At 38.4% G+C, this 18,201-nt stretch overlaps 1 protein-coding gene across 3 annotated transcripts in view; it reads right to left on the reverse strand.

Annotated features, from left to right (window-relative positions):
* Positions 1-1,061: 1,061 nt before the first annotated feature.
* TMX3 (thioredoxin related transmembrane protein 3) overlaps positions 1,062-18,201 on the reverse strand; it is a 45,737-nt gene continuing 28,597 nt past the window's right edge. Inside the window, exons 10-16 of one of the 3 annotated variants that reach the window (XM_027069153.2) lie at positions 15,535-15,633; positions 13,189-13,246; positions 12,971-13,024; positions 12,113-12,169; positions 7,596-7,725; positions 6,170-6,238; positions 1,062-4,571 (exon numbers count right to left, since the gene is read on the reverse strand). In XM_027069153.2, coding sequence (XP_026924954.1) covers positions 4,314-4,571; positions 6,170-6,238; positions 7,596-7,725; positions 12,113-12,169; positions 12,971-13,024; positions 13,189-13,246; positions 15,535-15,633 — 725 coding nt within the window. In that variant the 3' untranslated portion in view covers positions 1,062-4,313. The remainder of the gene's footprint in view (positions 4,572-6,169; positions 6,239-7,595; positions 7,726-12,112; positions 12,170-12,970; positions 13,025-13,188; positions 13,247-15,534; positions 15,634-18,201) is intronic. The other 2 variants (XM_053205988.1, XM_027069154.2) reach the window with 2 other exon arrangements.

An 18,201-nucleotide genomic window follows, 5' to 3' on the forward strand; every position in this document is an offset into this window, starting at 1 on the left:
AGCAAATTTAAGCATATTGGTATTTTATACTCCCAAAGTCTTGGCTTTTCTCTGTGGTAAGCAATACTAAATTCTAAAAGAAGTGAGAAGAGAAATAAGTTTGACACAAAAATGGTATAATTTCTGAGCTGTTTTCATGTGCCAGGCATGTTCTTAACATGCCTCATGTGTAACTCACCCGATCTAATCCAGTGAGATGGGTGAAATCTTCCTGGAATTAGCACAGGAGCAGGGAGGGTAAGCGTCTTACCAACTATGCACAGAGGGTGACAGAGCAACTGGAGAGGTTGATTCTAACCAGCTAGTTTGTGTGATTCCCAAGTTGGGTGGGGCCATTTTTTTGGCTGTTATTCCCGTGCCAGAGCAATTCTTACTAAAAAATGTGCCCACAGTATAAAATATGAAAAATAAATTACTAAAAAAAAACAGTATTTGTATATATATTTTTAATAATATACTCTCCCCATTTGATGCTATTTTTTTGACGTTTATTTGTTTATTTTGAGACAGAGACAGAGCGAGTAGGGGAGGGGCAGAGAGAATCCCAGGGAGGCTCTGCGCTGAAGCCACAGGGCTTGAACTCACCCAACTGTGAGATCATGACCTACACAGAAACCAAAGAGTCGGACTCTTAACGGACTTTGCCACCCAGGCACCCTCTCCCGCCATGCTATTTTTAAAAAGAACATTTGGAGGCTTTAGATTCCAATTTTACTGACAATGAAAAGGAGGGGAGCCTGTGTTATGTCCGAGATCCCAATGTAGCTGTCAATCGTGGACTCGGTTCCAATCACTTCAACTCTAAACTCTGAAATTACTATTTAGAAATAATCAAGTTTTAAATACAAAATATATCCAACCAATCTCGGGTTCTTCATCCATAAAGGGATAACAATCTGATCTCAGGTGTGTTTACTCATTATATGTTTCTATAACAATGAAAAACTTACGACTTAATAAAAGAAAAAACACTTTGTGGAAGATCGGTCTTCGCGACCCTCTTCGCTTGCACAAGGAACTGTTTGTGTCGAAAACGAAATAAAAATAGTAAAAATAATAAACGTGTTTTCAATTAATTTATTTTAGAAAAAAACAGGTTTACAATTGGTGCCATAAGGCAAGATATCATGAATTCAACAAGTTAGTAATACAGACTTTCAAAAACCTTTATAGATTTAGTCCAAAGTAGAAAATTATTTTTTGCCCACTCTTGGACTCAGACACATTCAGAAAAAATATATATTTATAAAAATAAAATGGCAAACATAATCCCACCATTAATTGATAGTCTTAACATCCCACACTGGTTTATTTGAACAATGTGTGCATAATAAAAAGAGCTTAGTTTTTTTTCCTGTTCTATCTCCATAGCATATGAAGCAATGATCGAAATATGTAAATTACTTTTTAGAAAACCAAAACCAAACAAGCCCCTGAAGCAAAACACAAGAAACATCAACAACAAAAATCCACTAAAATAATAATAATAATAATAATAATAATAATAATACAGCTGTTTACTCACATAGGTCCTTCCTTCAGCCTCCAGATATTTGGCTCTTAATGCTGTTTGTAAGTCAGATACCAGGAGACCACTAGGTTCGAGGAAGAAAATAAAAATTCAGGCCTAATACACCTCAAACAAGTTTCAGATAATAGTAGCTAGAGAAATATTACTGTGTATGATGAAACAAAACAAAAAGGGTTGCAAGCTATAAGGGGGTGCACGGCTTGATAAAAACATGTACTTTCTCTGCTAAAAAAATTGAGCAACAGATCCCACAACAACAAGCATCTAGAATTTTGAATTTTAGGATTAAAAAATAGAATTTTATTGCAACTGAAAGAAAACGTGAAACTCCAACTTAATAGGCAATCATGGTAAGATTCACCAATGAATTAGGACATGTATGTCCTAATACTAAATTAATTAAGATATTAACTATATTTTGCAGTAATTTCTCCTGAAATGAAAGTAGCATTCCAAGTACTGATACCACATTAAATGAGACCATATTAAAAGCATACTAGTGAACAAAATTTTTAATTTTTTTTGTAAGAACTTTGATAATATCCTAAAGTCGACAAATAAAAAGCAAAATCTTAATACAAACAGAAAAGAAAATTATTTACTTATAAACTATCTAACCATTTTGTTTTCCTAACAGTCACACTTTGAAAAAACACAAATAGAATGTGGGCCAATGGGAGAGAGCTGTGAAAAAGGAAACAGAGAACTAAGGCATTAATTTACAGATAAAAAAAAAAAAAAATCCCAATACAAAGACTGCCAAACTTTTTGTATGTTGATATATATTGAGCTTTTAATCTATTTTTCCCCTACTGAGGTCTTTCATTTATAAGTGATGCCTGACAAAGGCTAAGAAATGTGCAGATGACATGAGAAAACGGAGTCATTTCCTATCATTTCCTACTGTCACTGGCGGAGGCTAAGCTTTACCTTCCTTACTAGACTAGACTCGAGTGAGGCACTGTACCCACCTAAGCTTTTTTTCACTGCTGCAAAGCAAGCTTGACCACTGGGAACATTAAGATTATTCCTCCAAAAGAATCCCTCACTACTCTTTGGAGAGGAACCTATTTGTTTAATTAAAAGCATTCATCTCCAGTTTCCACTTGAGAACATTTCTTTCCAGTATTTCCTGAAATTTCCTATGTGCTTCACTATTAAAAATAATAGAGTGCCAAACAGTAAAAATAAGCATTTAATCACTGTATGTAAAAGAGCATATGGATACAATAAAACAATTGCTAGCAACTTCTTAGGACTTAGATACTCGAGTTTTGTTTTAGTCATGAGCAGCTTAGTATCAGAAATCGTCAACAGCTGCCTTGGGGACCAAAGCCCTAAACAACTTCAATGTCAGGACCATGAGTTGCGTACTTTTAAAATGATTACACATTTTTCAGTGTTTAAGAAAAACCATTCTATTGTTTAACTCAATTGCTCAATGAATGGTCACCCAATGGTCATCTCATAAAAATCTAAAGTTAGCTAAAATGAAGGGTTCAAAAATAATCTACAATAAATATACCACAGTGTTACTTGCAACAATTCCAATCTGTATACACGAGTTGGGACAGAATTCCTCTGTTACGTCATTATAGACAGAAGGTGAAAGGGGTGTCAGAATTGAGAGGATGGAGAGGGTAACACTTGGCTGTTGATCACTGGATACAGATTTTGCTGACAGGCTGATTATGTCACTCATTACGAACATAGACATGCCCATAATATTACATATGTCAATAAATTTTATATATATATATATGTAAATATATGTGCATGTTGTGTGTGTGTGTGTAGATAGATGGATATATATATATATATCTATCTATATACACACGATACACACATATTTTGAGTTACCATAAAGTTACCATACCATAAACGTAAAAAATAAGATCTATATTACTTTTTAAAAAGCAGCAGGAGCTTTTTATCAAAGGAAATTTTCAGAAGAAATTCCAATATACAAAACAAGAAAGAGAAAAAAAAGTAGGTCATTCTGGCTAAAGAAGGGTAGAAGTAACAGACTCTCCCCTTTCTGCAGTGATCACTGAGACACCTGCTAAGCATGTCCCAGCACGTGGTTTGAAGTCACTGCTCCAAGTAAATCCTGTTTAATTTGCAAAGATTAAACATAAGACTGTTTTTTCCCACTATACAGACCCATATGAAAATTTTATAATGTAACTGAGTAGAAAGTTAAAAAGTAACATTTCTTCTCCGTTAAAAATAACTAACAAAATAAAATTGCTATGCTATATAAAACCAAATTATTTTTAAGTTGTAATCTGAATTTGATCCATGGAAAAAGGTGTTAGTTCTCCTTAAAGTGCTAAATTTTAAAGACTTAATTTTGCCCGTGTAAATCTCATCTAAAATACATGAGGAGAATGAATGGTAGGAGGTGAAAGTATTGTTTTTCTTTATTGAACATGTGTCTTCTACCTGACTGACCAATTTAAATATTCTGCCCAAGAATCTTAATTTGTCACAGAATGCTCAGATAGAGAAACATGCAAAAGAACTACTCTGCTAAAACGACATCTATATGGTAAACTCTGATGGAGTGCTTCCTCATTTTTTTGTTTTAGATAAACATTTCCTGTGTTTGCTCCAAATGTCTCCCCATTTATGAAGGACTACTTTACTCCATGCAGTTTGATATTAGCAAAATACAAATAACATATTCTCTTTTGTAAAGATCATGATTAAATGTCTAAGTTCAATAAATAGACTCTTTGATAATTTGAAATCCTATCAAATATTCCACACTAGCCAAGATTCAATCTTTCTTCTTCTCTAATACATCTTTGGGTTCTTGCACCGTAGGCCCGAGGGTGGCTCCATCGCTTGGCTCCTGTTCTTTGCTGTCTTCTCCTGGTTCCTGGCTTTCGATTTCACTTCTGGACACCTCGTATCGTTCTTCTATGTACCCTCCATCAGTGTCCGCCGTGTAGATGCCGTAGCACATAATGCTGATGACACCCAGTGGAAGGCCAAAGAGAAAGCAGCCCATGAGGGGCGAGCTCTTGAATATAGACTGCGGGAAGATCATCACAGCTCAGTGTTTGTTAAAAAACCACTACAAAGTTCGTCCTCTTGCTACCCCCCAACTTCTTTTAGTTCCAATCAATCAAGGTCAGTATTTCTGCAGTAACTACCCTGTTACAGACACTGTTAAGAGACAGAAACTTTACACTGCGTGTGTGTGTGTGTGTGTGTGTGTGTGTGTGTGTATCCAGCTACCAGCAGCAGAAAGAGGCACCAAATACTCTATGACTTTTCTAAGGACATCCATTTTCCTCACATCAACCACAAGGGTCTCTCTGAGACGGTAACTACGTGCCCAGCAGCTTTGGAGTCGTATCTTGGACTAGACGAACCTGCTCACCGAGAAGGCTGCTTGTTTACCGTAAAGCAGGTGCATACGCATTCCTCTTCACAGGACACTTTAAATCCTTTTTACTTTCTGGTTAGTAGCAAAGCCACACGAGCTTCATAACAACTCCTCTCAGCGTATACACCATCTCCTCAGGTCTCAGGAAAAAGTAAAAGCAATTTGGCTGAACAGGTCTTTCAACTATACTGTATCCTATGGGCTGTGACTACACACTTCTCAGGCGGTAACTCTGAGAACGATACAGGCGAATTCAGAGGAGGGCAAGGTCACCCTGGATTGAGACAACGGAAGAAGGCTTCCCAGAATAAAAGTGTTCTGAGGTGGAAATTTAAGCCTGAGTAAGAATGAGGCACTGAGAACACCCAGGTGGCTTCTGCAGTATTCCAGAACTAATGAGAACACCCGAGGCAGACAGAGTATTGTCCCACGTGTCGCTGGGAAAGGGAAGGAGAGCGGTCACAAGTGACTGTTTTAGGAATACTCACCGTGCAGTGGTAGAAACAATGCACGGAGCCAGGGTAAAAGGAAGGGAAGACACCGCGTGCAAGTCAGAGGAGCAGCTACGCATCACGTGCTGAGGGCCTACTCTGAGGACTTCCACTCTGAGAACTGCTTTCGGCCGTAATGAGCGAAAACACCTCTGGACTGAGCAGCTCAAGACAGACAACTAGAATGGAGTTTAAGGCTCCAACAAATCTAGGAATGCTGACCGAGAGCTGAAGCAGCTTCAGAACCCGCGACTGAAAAGGGCGGAAAGAGGCTCCGGAAAACGCTTGTAAGTCACGTCACTGAGGTAATGGATTCTGAACTCTAGTCAACTCACCGATCGTACAGAAATAAGTAGACAAACTTAACTTCCACCCGAAGAAAACATTTTCTTAATATAAATATGCACCAGTTCTCATCTTTAAAGATGTATTTTTAGGGGCACCTGGGCAGCTCAGTTGGTTAAGCGTCCGACTCTTGATTTAGGCTCAGGTCATGATCTCGAGGTTGTGACATCAAGCCCCGTGTCAGGCTTCGTGCCGGGTGAGAAGCCTACTTAAGATCCTCTCTCCCCTCCTCCCTCTGTCCTTCCCTGACCTGCATGCACACGCCTGCACTCTCTTTCTCAAAAGAAGAAAAAAAAAGATGTATGTTTTTACCTAACCCTTTGAAATTTCAGATTTTACCTTCCTTAGACATTAACCCATACGTTTTCAATTATCAGTGACACCAAGCAAGCTGTCACGACTCACCACAATAGTCGATTTGGCATCAAATATTATTCTTTTCAATCTCTGCAAAATGCTATCACCTCCTTGGGCCTTAAATTTAACAGGAAGAGAACAATTACATTATTTAAGTACTATAACTTCATTTTCCTGTTATAATCTTACAACTGCAGGTCAGGGTTGACCCCAGAGGATTACAAAAAGCACCTGAAAAGAGCCATGCAGCAAATATTTACTGTGTTTTCCGTCCCCCTCCCCCCCAACCTCCTTTCTTGCGTGAACACACTCTGACCCTCCTCTGAAGACTCAGTCTCCCTACTGACACTCCGAGCATCCTGGCTGATGCTGACCCACCTGAGCCCTGCCCAACTTCTTTCTGGGTTTAGCTGAGCTTGTTAAAGTCACTGCACCTCAACTATTGTGGAGGGAATCTCCCCAAGAATGATGCCCAAAAGGCAAAAAAGTGCTCAAAGGGAGAGAAGAAAATTCCTGATGAAAACCAAATCCCTGCCTTCAGGTATCTCTGAAGTCTGGCTCATTCCTTGAATTTCTGTACGAAGCTCACTTTGTGGTCAAACAGTTTGAACTGGGTTTCACTAACTGACATATGGAAGAATTCTCACTCATATAGGTGAGTTTCATTTCAACAAGTATTGTTCTTACAAATATAAAACTCCTACTCTGTGATTGTTTTCAGAAGAACTCCTTGTTATTCTGTGAGCCAACTTTCAAATAAAGTTTGTAAAAACCTGAAACAAAGCTCTCACAAACCAGTAATTAGACTTCTTAGAAGTCTAGAAGTCTCCTACTTTTTCTATTTTATTCTAGCCTACTGAATTATGATGCCTGCCGCTCCCGTCTGACGTCACTTCATGAGCCCATAATACGCGTGACAACCCACACTCTGAGTAACACTGCAGTACTCCTTACAGGGAAAAATGCAAAGTGAAGACGACCCATTCATTATTTCTAGAAAATATGTTATGTGGTTGGATTTGGAACTCTCCACTGAGGCTGATTCTCGGTACATTTCCCCATCTCTCAAAAAACTGAGGTCTTAGTCACAGGTTTTCCTTAGGAAAGCAGTCTGAATAACTTAATCCAGTTATGCTCTTGAACCCAGAGAGGTGAAGGGCCGGGGCAGCTCGCTACTGGGATGCCTCTGCACACGGCAGACCTCTCAGCATCCGCAGCCCCGACTCCAAACGTCACTGTGACAGCCAACGACGTCTTCCAGATACCCCTAGGAAGTCCCCACCCATAAGCAGCTTCCGTGTCTCACAGAATGTGGCTCTGCGACATGAGAGAAGCGAGGTGGGAGCCCGCCCCGCCCCCCCGCCCCCCTCCGCCAGGCGCAGCCCCTTCCTTTCAGAGTCCGAGGGAAAGAAGAAAACTTGTTTCTCCTCCACCTCCTCCCACGGCCCCTGTGAAACAGAAGCGAACAACTCACCGGGACTGTGCCATCTAAGATGTCACGAATGAAATGTGCCATGTCCTCGGCACTGCCGATCTGTCTGTCCAGTAAGAAGTATTGTTGGTTTGAAGTATTCAGTACAACCACAGTCGGGACTTTCAGTTCACTGAAAAGAGAAAAACAAAGGAATTAAAATACACATTGAACAGAGAGAGAACAAATATTCTGACAGTCATTTCTATTATAGCTAAGTAACAAGTACAAAAGGAGGAAGCTGTATGAATAGCTTTGCCTCCCTGTGTCTACATGAAGAAAATTTCAAATTGGGCATCGGTTTAAAAAAAGCTAAACGAGGACTGTATGATAAACATTCTAATATATGGTATCAGACAGCTTGGTATTTATAATTAAACTGAAGGACAGAAATTATTATGTATGAAGTGTCAATTTCCGGGCAACCCCACTCCTTTGCCTCCAAATACCAGCGATGTTGGGTCACACACGACCCGCTCCAGTCAAGTGGCACGAAGGGAACTCGAAGGGAGAGAGCGCGGTATCTGGAGTCACGCCACCTGTGTGCAAGCCTGGGGCTTTCCCACCATTTGCTTTTCAAGCCTAATGTTTTTCATTCATAAACGAATAAGAGGTGGGTAGTGGGAGGTTATCTTGTTTTAAAAATTAGGAAAACTCAAATATTCAGCACAGTCCCTCGTACCTCGTACACGTTCAATAGATGCTATTCCAAATTCTCTGAACTCCCACTATCCCAATGCACATTCCACGGGCGTCCTCAGGAAGGGCCTCGCTGATACACCACGTATCAACTCAGTTGATACAAGAGAAAACATTACCAACAGGTGTCATTTAATTAAAATAATGTTTTACTTTTTTCCTTCCAAGGATAGGTTGTTGAATAATCATAAAAGGAAGGGAGGTGCTCAATTCTGTATGTCACCTACACATGGGCTTATGGCTATTTGTGCCTATATAAAAATATTATACAAAAGCACAAAGCTACAGTAGAAACAATTTACACCACCACTGTATTATCACCACATAAGTAACCGAGTCCTGTGGATTGCTTCATCGCTCATAATTCTCTCTCCTTCCCCACCCAAAGCCCTTTCCCCAGTGAGGCAAATCATGCTCATGTGACTCCTGATGCTGGGCTCAGCCATGGACTTGGCCAGCCATGGACTTGGCCAAGGGGAAGGTAACAGAAGCGACTCGAGCAGAGGCTTCAACTATGCTTGCAGGGCTAGGCCTGCCTTCTTCTCTTTCTGTGACTGCCACAAGAAGCGCCCCAGGAAAACGTCCTGCTAAGGTCAAGGACATGGAAGACTGTGCAGCTGATGGCACCTCAGTGGCAGTTTGGAGCCACATCCTTCGGTGCCCAGTCAACATCAGCCAAGCCGAGACAAGTGAGAGAGAACAAATACTATTGCTTGAAGCTACTGGGTATCAGGTGGTTGATTATCCAATATTATTGTTAGGCAAGAATTAACTGATTGTATAATTAAAAAAAAAATCTTCATTCTTCCTAATAAATGCAAAAAACAACGTTTTGATTGATAACAGCTTAGTTATCAGTTATCATAATGTGTAAATAGCAAAAAACTTCTATATTTTATAGAATGGATTAGAATTTGGCCTTCCTATAAAAGCACATATTGTAAAAAAGTTCAATACACAGTTGAACTAAAGACTATCTGTTGTGAAATAATTCAATTCGAATAATGATGGAAATGGAAAACATCATTCCATCCTATTCCCTCTTAATTATATTCACAAAAACCCCAAACAAAACAAGTTAGTAGACCCAGGGTCTGATAGTCCCTATTTATTTTGAGAAAATTTAAAAAGCAGAGTGCTGCCATCTAACTATCTTCTAGAATATCATGTGTTTGTCCTAAGTTAAAAACATTTTAGGCATCAATACCTATTAAATTCCACTAATTTATCTGACAATATTAGTGTCACAGAAGAGCTTTGGAGTAAGAGAGATATGGATTTGAGAACTGGATCTCTTTAACTTACTTGTTGGGCATCCTTTGGCATATTACTTAACTCCCTTGGGTTTCTTCTAAGAAATTTCAATTTCCTCATCTATACAAAATGGAAATAAGAATCGTACTTATACCTTACTAAGTTCTACAAAAGTTCAAAAATACATATTGACCACTCAGTCCAGTGTTGGTCACAGAATTAAGTGCTCAATAAGGACTTTCAATTATTATCACATAACGATCATATGCTTCCTCTTCTTTCAGAAAAGAAAAAAACAGCAAAATATGAATGAAAAACAAACAACACAACAAAGTGTTGGTGGTAGAGATTATTATTGTTCTCTGACCATGACTGTAGCTCAAAATGTCTACTATCTCACAACTTACATTAAAAGTCATACTCATGAAGGACGGCCCATCATCTGTACATATTCTGAATATTTTATCCTGGATCAAGGAGTTGTTTATTAGACCCAGACTACTTTGACTTCTTACAAACCATGTTTTACTGAATGCTGGCTTGCCTTGAAGGACATTGCAAGAAATGGTTGTATCAAAATCCCTACTATATATCCTGTAAAAATCCTATTAAAAATATATTTCTATTATAGTGTCCTCCATTATGAGATTATATAGCATAGCATATTCTCTTAGGTTTCTGCAAAGTCTGCCATACTCCTTACAAGCGATAGTTGTTTGATAAACTATGGGGAATGTATAAATAATGTTTCTTTGAGTATGAAAAATTCAAGGCCAAATTTTTCAAGTACCTTTAACAATTACCTACAAATGATAAATCCCTCAAATAATAAAGATCTCTTATTTTAGTTGCCTCTGTCTTGATGTCTTCGTGATATAGGATATCTGGTACTTTATGTCATTGGTAAACACTCTCAAATCTTTATTATAACAAAAGGGGTAATAAATATAAATGAATAAAGGTAACGCTATAATTTTAAGACTTTTAACTGAAAATTACGAATGTTATCTTGGGATTGTAAATTTGGTTTTTATTTCCCCAATGGAATACATGTGCTGAAACCTGAAGCAAGGCAACGCTCTGCCTCTGCTCCCACGCCAAGCTAGAGAACACCATACACGGCACAAGGGCACAACGCCGTGAACTTGAACTGGCACCTCAGTGTCGCTGGAGGAGGTCGCCGGCCTCTAGTGAGTGAGCTTTCCGCACCTTCACTTCAGGGGCGATCTTAAAGCTCCACACTCTCCAAAGCCCCATTTTCCCACCACCTCTTGTGTGTGCTGTTAGGCTCTGTCTGGAGTGAGTTCTCTGCTTTTCTTCTCGCAGGAAACTTCTCTTAATTACTGCCTCCTCTAGCAAGCATGTTCTGAACCTTCCACCTTTGTGTGCACTGGGGTGGGGGTGAGAGCCTCCATGTTTCCAAAACCTTCTACTACAAAGACCTTTTCATACAGTTGTAGAATTACTATGTTGTGTTACCCAGCAGACTGTAAGTATTTGAAGACAGGGACTCAACTCGTTTTCTACACCAACAGTACCAATCACAGCGTGTGACACATAGTAGATATTAAATGTCTACTCCATAGAGTAGACTCTTACCTGAAATTCATTCAGTATAGGTAGGTTAAGTGTTTTCTAATACCAACTTTTTGAAGTGACAAATCAAATCTTTACATCATAAACGTAACTGACAGAATTATTTTAAAATCATGTATTTTCCCTATAAACCTATTTTAATCTGTTAAAATAAATTCTTCTAAAATAGCAGTTAATTCTTGAATGTAAAAACATGCTACTTAAGGGGCGCCTGGGTGGCTCAGTTGGTTAAGCGTCCAACTCCTGATTTCGGCTCAAGTCACAATCTCATGATTCATGAGTTTGAGCCCCACACGGGGCTCCGTGCTGGCAGTGCAGAGCCTGCTTGGAATTCTCTCTCCCTTTCTCCAACTCACATGGGTGCACCGTCTCCCTCTCAAAATAAACAAACTTAAAAAAAATGTTTACTTAAGTTACATTTACTCATTAAAACTGAACTTAAAGTGTGTGTTAAATAGAAACTACAAAATCTAGAAGTTTTTGAACCCTGTCCTCTTTCCAAAATACTATCAATTATTAACATGGAATTGGGAAATAAATTTTTTTCTCTGTTTATCTGAGTGTGTGCGCACATTGTGCATTGGGGTGGGGGGGGGGGGGAGCAGCGAGGGCAGAGAGAGAATCCCAAATAGGCTCTGTACTGTCAGCGTAGAGCCCGACATGGGGCTCAACTTCATGAAACCACGAGATCATGACATAAGCTGAAATCGAGAATCAGATTCTTAACTGACTGAGCCACCCAGGCACCCCGAGGTAATTTTTATTAATATAGTGCAATTATTAAAGCTCACTGAGTTTCAAATTTAGATTTAAAAATGAAAGTATGATATTTGAGGAGAGAATATCTGTATCAGCATATAGGAAAGTTTGCTTTTTTTCCAGCTAGTAGTTCTTTTGTTTCTCAGAAACAGAAATTTAAAAATTGACAGAATTGATAGGGAAATCATGTAATCATTTAGAGTTTTACTTACTCCATTAGCAAAGTATTTATATAGTCATTTCCATCCATATGGCCAAACTGAAAATCTCTAAATAACAACCACCAAAAGAAAAACAAAAGAGAGAGAGAGAGAGAACACTATTAGATACAAGATAAGGTAAATACGTACCAAGAACTGAACTTTAGGGCTTGGTAAGCATGTAAACACTATAAACATTAAACATAAATCACATAAAGTAAATGTAGAAAAGAGTATGAATCCTACTGGTCTCTGAGATACAAATACACACGAGTAAAATTACACAAGTCCTAAGACATTTCTAGTCTCTATATATTTAACATGCAGGCAATATAAACTTTTCTAATTAAAATATGTTTAAGAAAAAATACCCACTTCTCAAAAGAACTAATCAGAAAATGCTCATAGCAGGACAAATATAAATATGTATCACTCATACTTTAAAGGGGATAAAAAGTAAATATAATGAATGTCTCTTATGGCAGCAACAAACACAAGGGTTAGCACAAAGCAAAAAAGATCAATTAGTTTTAATTTTGTTATTCTTTGAGTTCCTGTGAAAATTATCATCTGTCTGTATCTGACTTGCGACCGCACACTTATCTTCAACGTAGGAGCGCAAGTCCATATATCCTAACCGCAAACGTATCCTGAATCCTATCAAGAAGCAAGTATGCTCCAAATTACAAATGAAAGTTTCTTTTTCACTTATATGTCCAAACAATTCATACTGAAATGCAACATACTATAATTCACTTCAGTATCTTGACTCACCTTTGAAAGTACAAAACAGTACTATTTTTTGCCTTACTGCATAACAAAACATAATTAAGCAAAGATAAAGGAATGTTCCTGAATGTAAGCACCTACCTGTGGAACTGGTCTCTGTAATCTCTAGCAACTTCCTGAATAATTGACTTTAATCTGTGAAGGAACACATGAATATTTCATCTCTGCAGTTTAAAAATATATTATGACTTTTCAATTACAACATCTGCTGCCTATTCTAGCAGTGTAGGAAAAGTAAGATACTGTATCAAGTTTATCTGAAGCCACGTAAAGTTTGAATGAGATGATATTTGCTATACCTGGTGTGTTCATTTGATGTATTTTTCTCATCAATAACTGCAATCGCCACAAGCTTTCCTGAAATTAAGAACAACATATACCTCAATTCAAAACCCTCGTTACACAAATTTTTCAATTTTTATTGTAGATATGAATCGGGAATTAGTAAATAGCTTCTAGAACTTAATTCCAATTATGCTACATGTTATGCACAGTAGACTGAATCAGTGCACTAGTCAACTCCAAGTGACACAGATGCTCCCTCCCAACCCCCAAATGTAAATAATAGCAACTAACAACTTACATACTCGTAAGTTGTTGTTTTCACACAACTCACAAAGTGACTAAGTATTTTGTCAAAAGCTAAGACATTAAGAAATAAGTTGATAAAAGAAATTTATCATGAACTAACGTAGCTCTAAAAGAATGACATGTAACAAGGGAATGATTTTTACACGCTATTCTGCTCAGTACCACGCATGGGTCACTACCTGCCAGTGATGCCACACAAAACAAAATGGACTGCAATTTACCTAACCCTGAATACAACATGGATCCCTTTCATCTCTAACATCCTCTAGTGGACAGCCGGATGTCATAAGCAGAGCACTGGGACCGGAGTCACAAGACCAGACGTCGCGGTCCAGCGCGTCTATCCTGTTCTAGGTGGGAGGGAAACCACAGTGAGGCGCCACCATTTATTAGCTGAGGGACTTAACCACGCAGTGATGGCCACACAGACACAGCCCGGCACCAGTGGAGAGCACAGTCTGGTAGGGAAAATAATAGTAACATATACAGATCATTTACAATACACAAACGGACGTATGGCTAACAACGAGAAGAGTTCCAAAGGAAAGGAACACGAAGCTACAAAAGGGTATGACACAGCGAACTTCGGTAGTCTGAGGGGACCAGTAAAAGATGTTCTTAAGAAGCAATGTCTGGTCTGAGTTTGATGGATGAGCATAAATTAACTGCACACTTCTGGGTATTGAAGGTGCATTGGTACAAGGTTTCCAGCCTTTGAAGGAAACCGAGAAGTCAGTGTGGCTGGAGAGGAGGGTGAGGAAGACCAGAGAAAGAGGACACGGAGACTCAGGCGGGGTCAGAAGACACAGGGACCCACCGCCACCAGGACAAGAGCCAGGACCTCTTGTGGTCGTGTGCAAAGTGGCCAGTGGGACAAGGAACAGGTGCCGAGCCGCAGCAACACAACCGAACAAGGGCAATTGTGTTGGACATAAAACAGGAACATTCCATAGCCAACTTCTTTCCGAATTAATCTGGGAGAAGAAGCTACAACCACCTCGAGGTCACGATGTCTCCTATGATTACTGAACCGAAAGCAAAACTACTATATTCCTATATTGTCCCCCTCTTCCCTTCACAAGGGTCTGAGAGAATCCAGAAGTAAACCACATTCTTTGACAGGGTCCACACCACCTTCCAACACTGAGCGAGCACACACCCCCCTCTGTAAGGATAAGCAAAGACAGAAACGTCACCAGACACAGAACGTGAAAAAGTAGGCTCAGGAGCCAGAACAAATATCCTCAGAGTCAGAAAATAACATGAGAACCTGTCAGAACATTTCTAATTTGCATTTTTAATCAGATTCAAAAGCAGGAAATCATCAAGAGGAAACTCTATGCACACTGCTTCTCATATAAAAAAAAACAAACTGAACGTTGAGTAACATTTTCCCGTTTTTTAAAAATCTGCAACTATACTTCCATCCCACTTATTGATGAAATTATAAATGAAAACAAATGTGGCAATAATATCCATAATTTATTTCTCATTTGTAATTCAATATAAATTGACAAAACGCTTCCTCCTACAACTTGCATGGTTAGCTTCTTACAATAGTTTTCATCTACCTGAGACCCTACAGTCAGCTGCTGATCGCTTTCAGTTTTGCATCTATATTTACTTTGCTTGTCATTTCCAATCATGCAACTTTAAGAAACCATGCTAATGTGGTGCCTGTATTTTCCTCACAAGTAAAAGCAGGCTTTAAGAGGTTGCGAGGAGTTGTATTCCGACTCCCACTACAAAATCAGGCTCCTAATATAGGTTCCTGGTTATTTTTTCTCATTTCTTTATTACCCAGGCTCAGTTTTCCCTGGCACTATGAGTTCTAACTAGGAAACCTTTTCTAACTGACCTTTATCCCCATACAAATGTTTGTTCCTTGTTAATATTAACCTATATTCTCACAAAGCGGAACTGGCGTTGAGGTCTATTTAAGGAATGAAATTATGAAACAGAGCTTAAAATTCCCTTCCTACAAAGTCAGGTTTAAGTAACCAATAAAGGAAAAACTGTACAGATTGATGGAGCACTGTATATACGCTTGTTACCTGTGTCTCCAAGTTCATATAAGAGGAAGCCATCCATGGTAAGATAGTTCTGAAACCTCTCCCTGTTGATCCAAGATGACAGATCACCATCCTCGTACTCTTAAAAATACAACAAAACTAGTAAGTTACATGCAAATATGACTTTAAAATGCTTGTAGCATTCTAATCTAACAGTATATGTAAAATGCCTCGACAGAATCGTAATCTTAAACTCATAAATTTCATTTTAGGGGTCTATTCTAGGCAAACAATGAGCTGTACAAAAGGATTAATGCACAAAGCAATTTTTCACCACAGCATCATTAAAAACAACAAAAGAAAATAAAAATAAAGGAAATAAGTGAAATACCCTCAACAGAAAATAATTTAAATGATTATGGTACATTTTGAGGACGACCATTTACAGACTTTTAAAAAATGGAAAATTAAGTGGTAAAGCATGTTGCAAAACAGTATTACAGCATCACTGGAACTCTATAAAACATAAAGTATGAAAAAAACAGACAGAATGATAAAATGAAGGCATATACTCCTACCAAATGGTTATCCTAGACTGGGAGTTATCCCTAAATGATGGCAGTATGGGTAATTTTTTATTACAGTTTCTTTACCCTTTTCTATTTTGACATTTCTACTGCACTTTAAAATCGTTTCTCATATGTACAACTACCACAGCACACATATGAAGCCACAGTATTTTGGCCTTTATCCAACATCAACTGCTTCCCCCACTAAACAGAGAGGAAGCATTTATAATATTCAAGAGAAATACTGTGTCCTGATTAGAAACAGAATTCTGAAGTACTTGTGAACGATTTTAACTGCATGATAAAGAAGGTGATGTAAAAGCCTACCAATATGTTTGGCTAAAGACTAGATTTTAATGATTTCTTGAACGATGTGCTTTTTCTATCACTTGCATCTCTAAACAAAACATTTTCAAGTTATTGAACCTATCAAATAAGTGGCATAATCCAAATCTGGAAGTATTTTTGGCTTTGGATTTACAAATTAGAAAAATAAACATAAAAATAGGAGTTGATTATTGGGTCACAATCTCCACTCCAGGTCAAAAGTAAATGTTTCAAAGATTACACAGAGTGATAAATCTGGAACTCATCAGACAAACTACCCTTGGGGCACCTGGGTGGCTCAGTGGGTTAAGCACCGGACTTCAGTTCAGGTCATGATCTCATGGTTTGTGGGTTCGAGCCCTGAGTCAGGCTCTGTGCTGACAGATCAGAGCCTGGAGCCTGCTTAGGAGCCTCTGTCTCCCTCTCTCTCTGCTCCTCCCATGCTTGCACTCTCTCTCGCTGCCTCTCAAAAATAAATGAATGTTAAAAAAAAAAGAAAAAGAGAAAAGAAAAAAGAAAGAAAAGAAACGAAATGAAACTATCCTCCTGAGCCCCTATCACAAAGCTTCTAAATTTATTGGCAACAATTAAATACTAGAAGCAGCATTCAAAGTAAATGGTTTCCTCTGAAGCTTCAGCAGGTTCTCAATACTAGCCTACTGCACATTAAAAACCGCTGGCCTCTATAATAGCTACAGATACTTAACCTATCCCTCCTGTCCCCTCGTGGGAGGCCATGTCTGAAACACATGAGGATGTGTCTCAGCAACATGAGGATGGGCACTCTTAGTCGTGATTCAAGAACAGATTTACATCTAAACAGGTATGAACAGGCTTTTTCCAAAAAGAAACAAAGTGGCTCTCTGAAGCATTAACAAACTCTTAACAGAACTAGAACAAGAGATCTGAAGACTAATGCTTGATTACACTATTTTGACTTGGGGGAAAAACACATTAATCCTATCTTTTCATTTGTAAAATAGTAAGAATACCAGGATCTCAAAAGGATTGTTATCAAATAGGACAATATATGTTAAGTGCTTATCACACAGGAGGGTCGTAATCAAAGAGCAAATGGATAGAATCAGTGTAGATGTGAATTATTTTCCTCCTCCTATTTTCATATGCGCAAGTTCCTCCTAACTTCCTTTTTAAGCCCAATGTCTGATACGGACAATCAACACATATCCGGTGAATGAACAAATGAATGAATGAACCTGCGAAGAGTTATACATCCATCGCCTTACCTAACGCTCTTCGGTCATCTCTCTCATAACCTCAGAATATTAATCTACCTGCTTTAATACCTATCCCCACAGAGGGGTGACGATAACATGGAATATCAAATACATAACAGTATCTGCTGTGTAAAATATAATGGGAGTTGTTATACTATAGCAAAAAAAATTCAACCGTCACACTTACTTAAAATTAATGAAGATACAAGATTTTAGAAATGCTTAGTTTTCAATTAGTATAATAGTTAAAATGTTCCTTTCATTAGAAAAAATCAGAATATTCTTTTTATTAGATATTCTTCTATTTATTTGAGTTATTTAAGCAATACAAAGCTTACAGCTCTCAAGTCGTTCTAGTTTCTTTTCTGTTCTAAAATAACAAGACTCCAGAATATTTCTGTAATGACTAAAATGTTGCACATCTGTACTGTCCAACATAGTAACAAAAAGTCACACAAAGGCACTGAGTATTTCAAAGGTAGCTGGTGGAAATAAGAAACTGAAGCTTCGAGCCGAAACGTCCATCAACTGGACTGATGAATGGGTAAAGATGTGGTATACACACACACACACAC

Source organism: Acinonyx jubatus, chromosome D3, assembly GCF_027475565.1.
Source record: "Acinonyx jubatus isolate Ajub_Pintada_27869175 chromosome D3, VMU_Ajub_asm_v1.0, whole genome shotgun sequence".
Lineage (NCBI taxonomy): Eukaryota > Metazoa > Chordata > Mammalia > Carnivora > Felidae > Acinonyx > Acinonyx jubatus.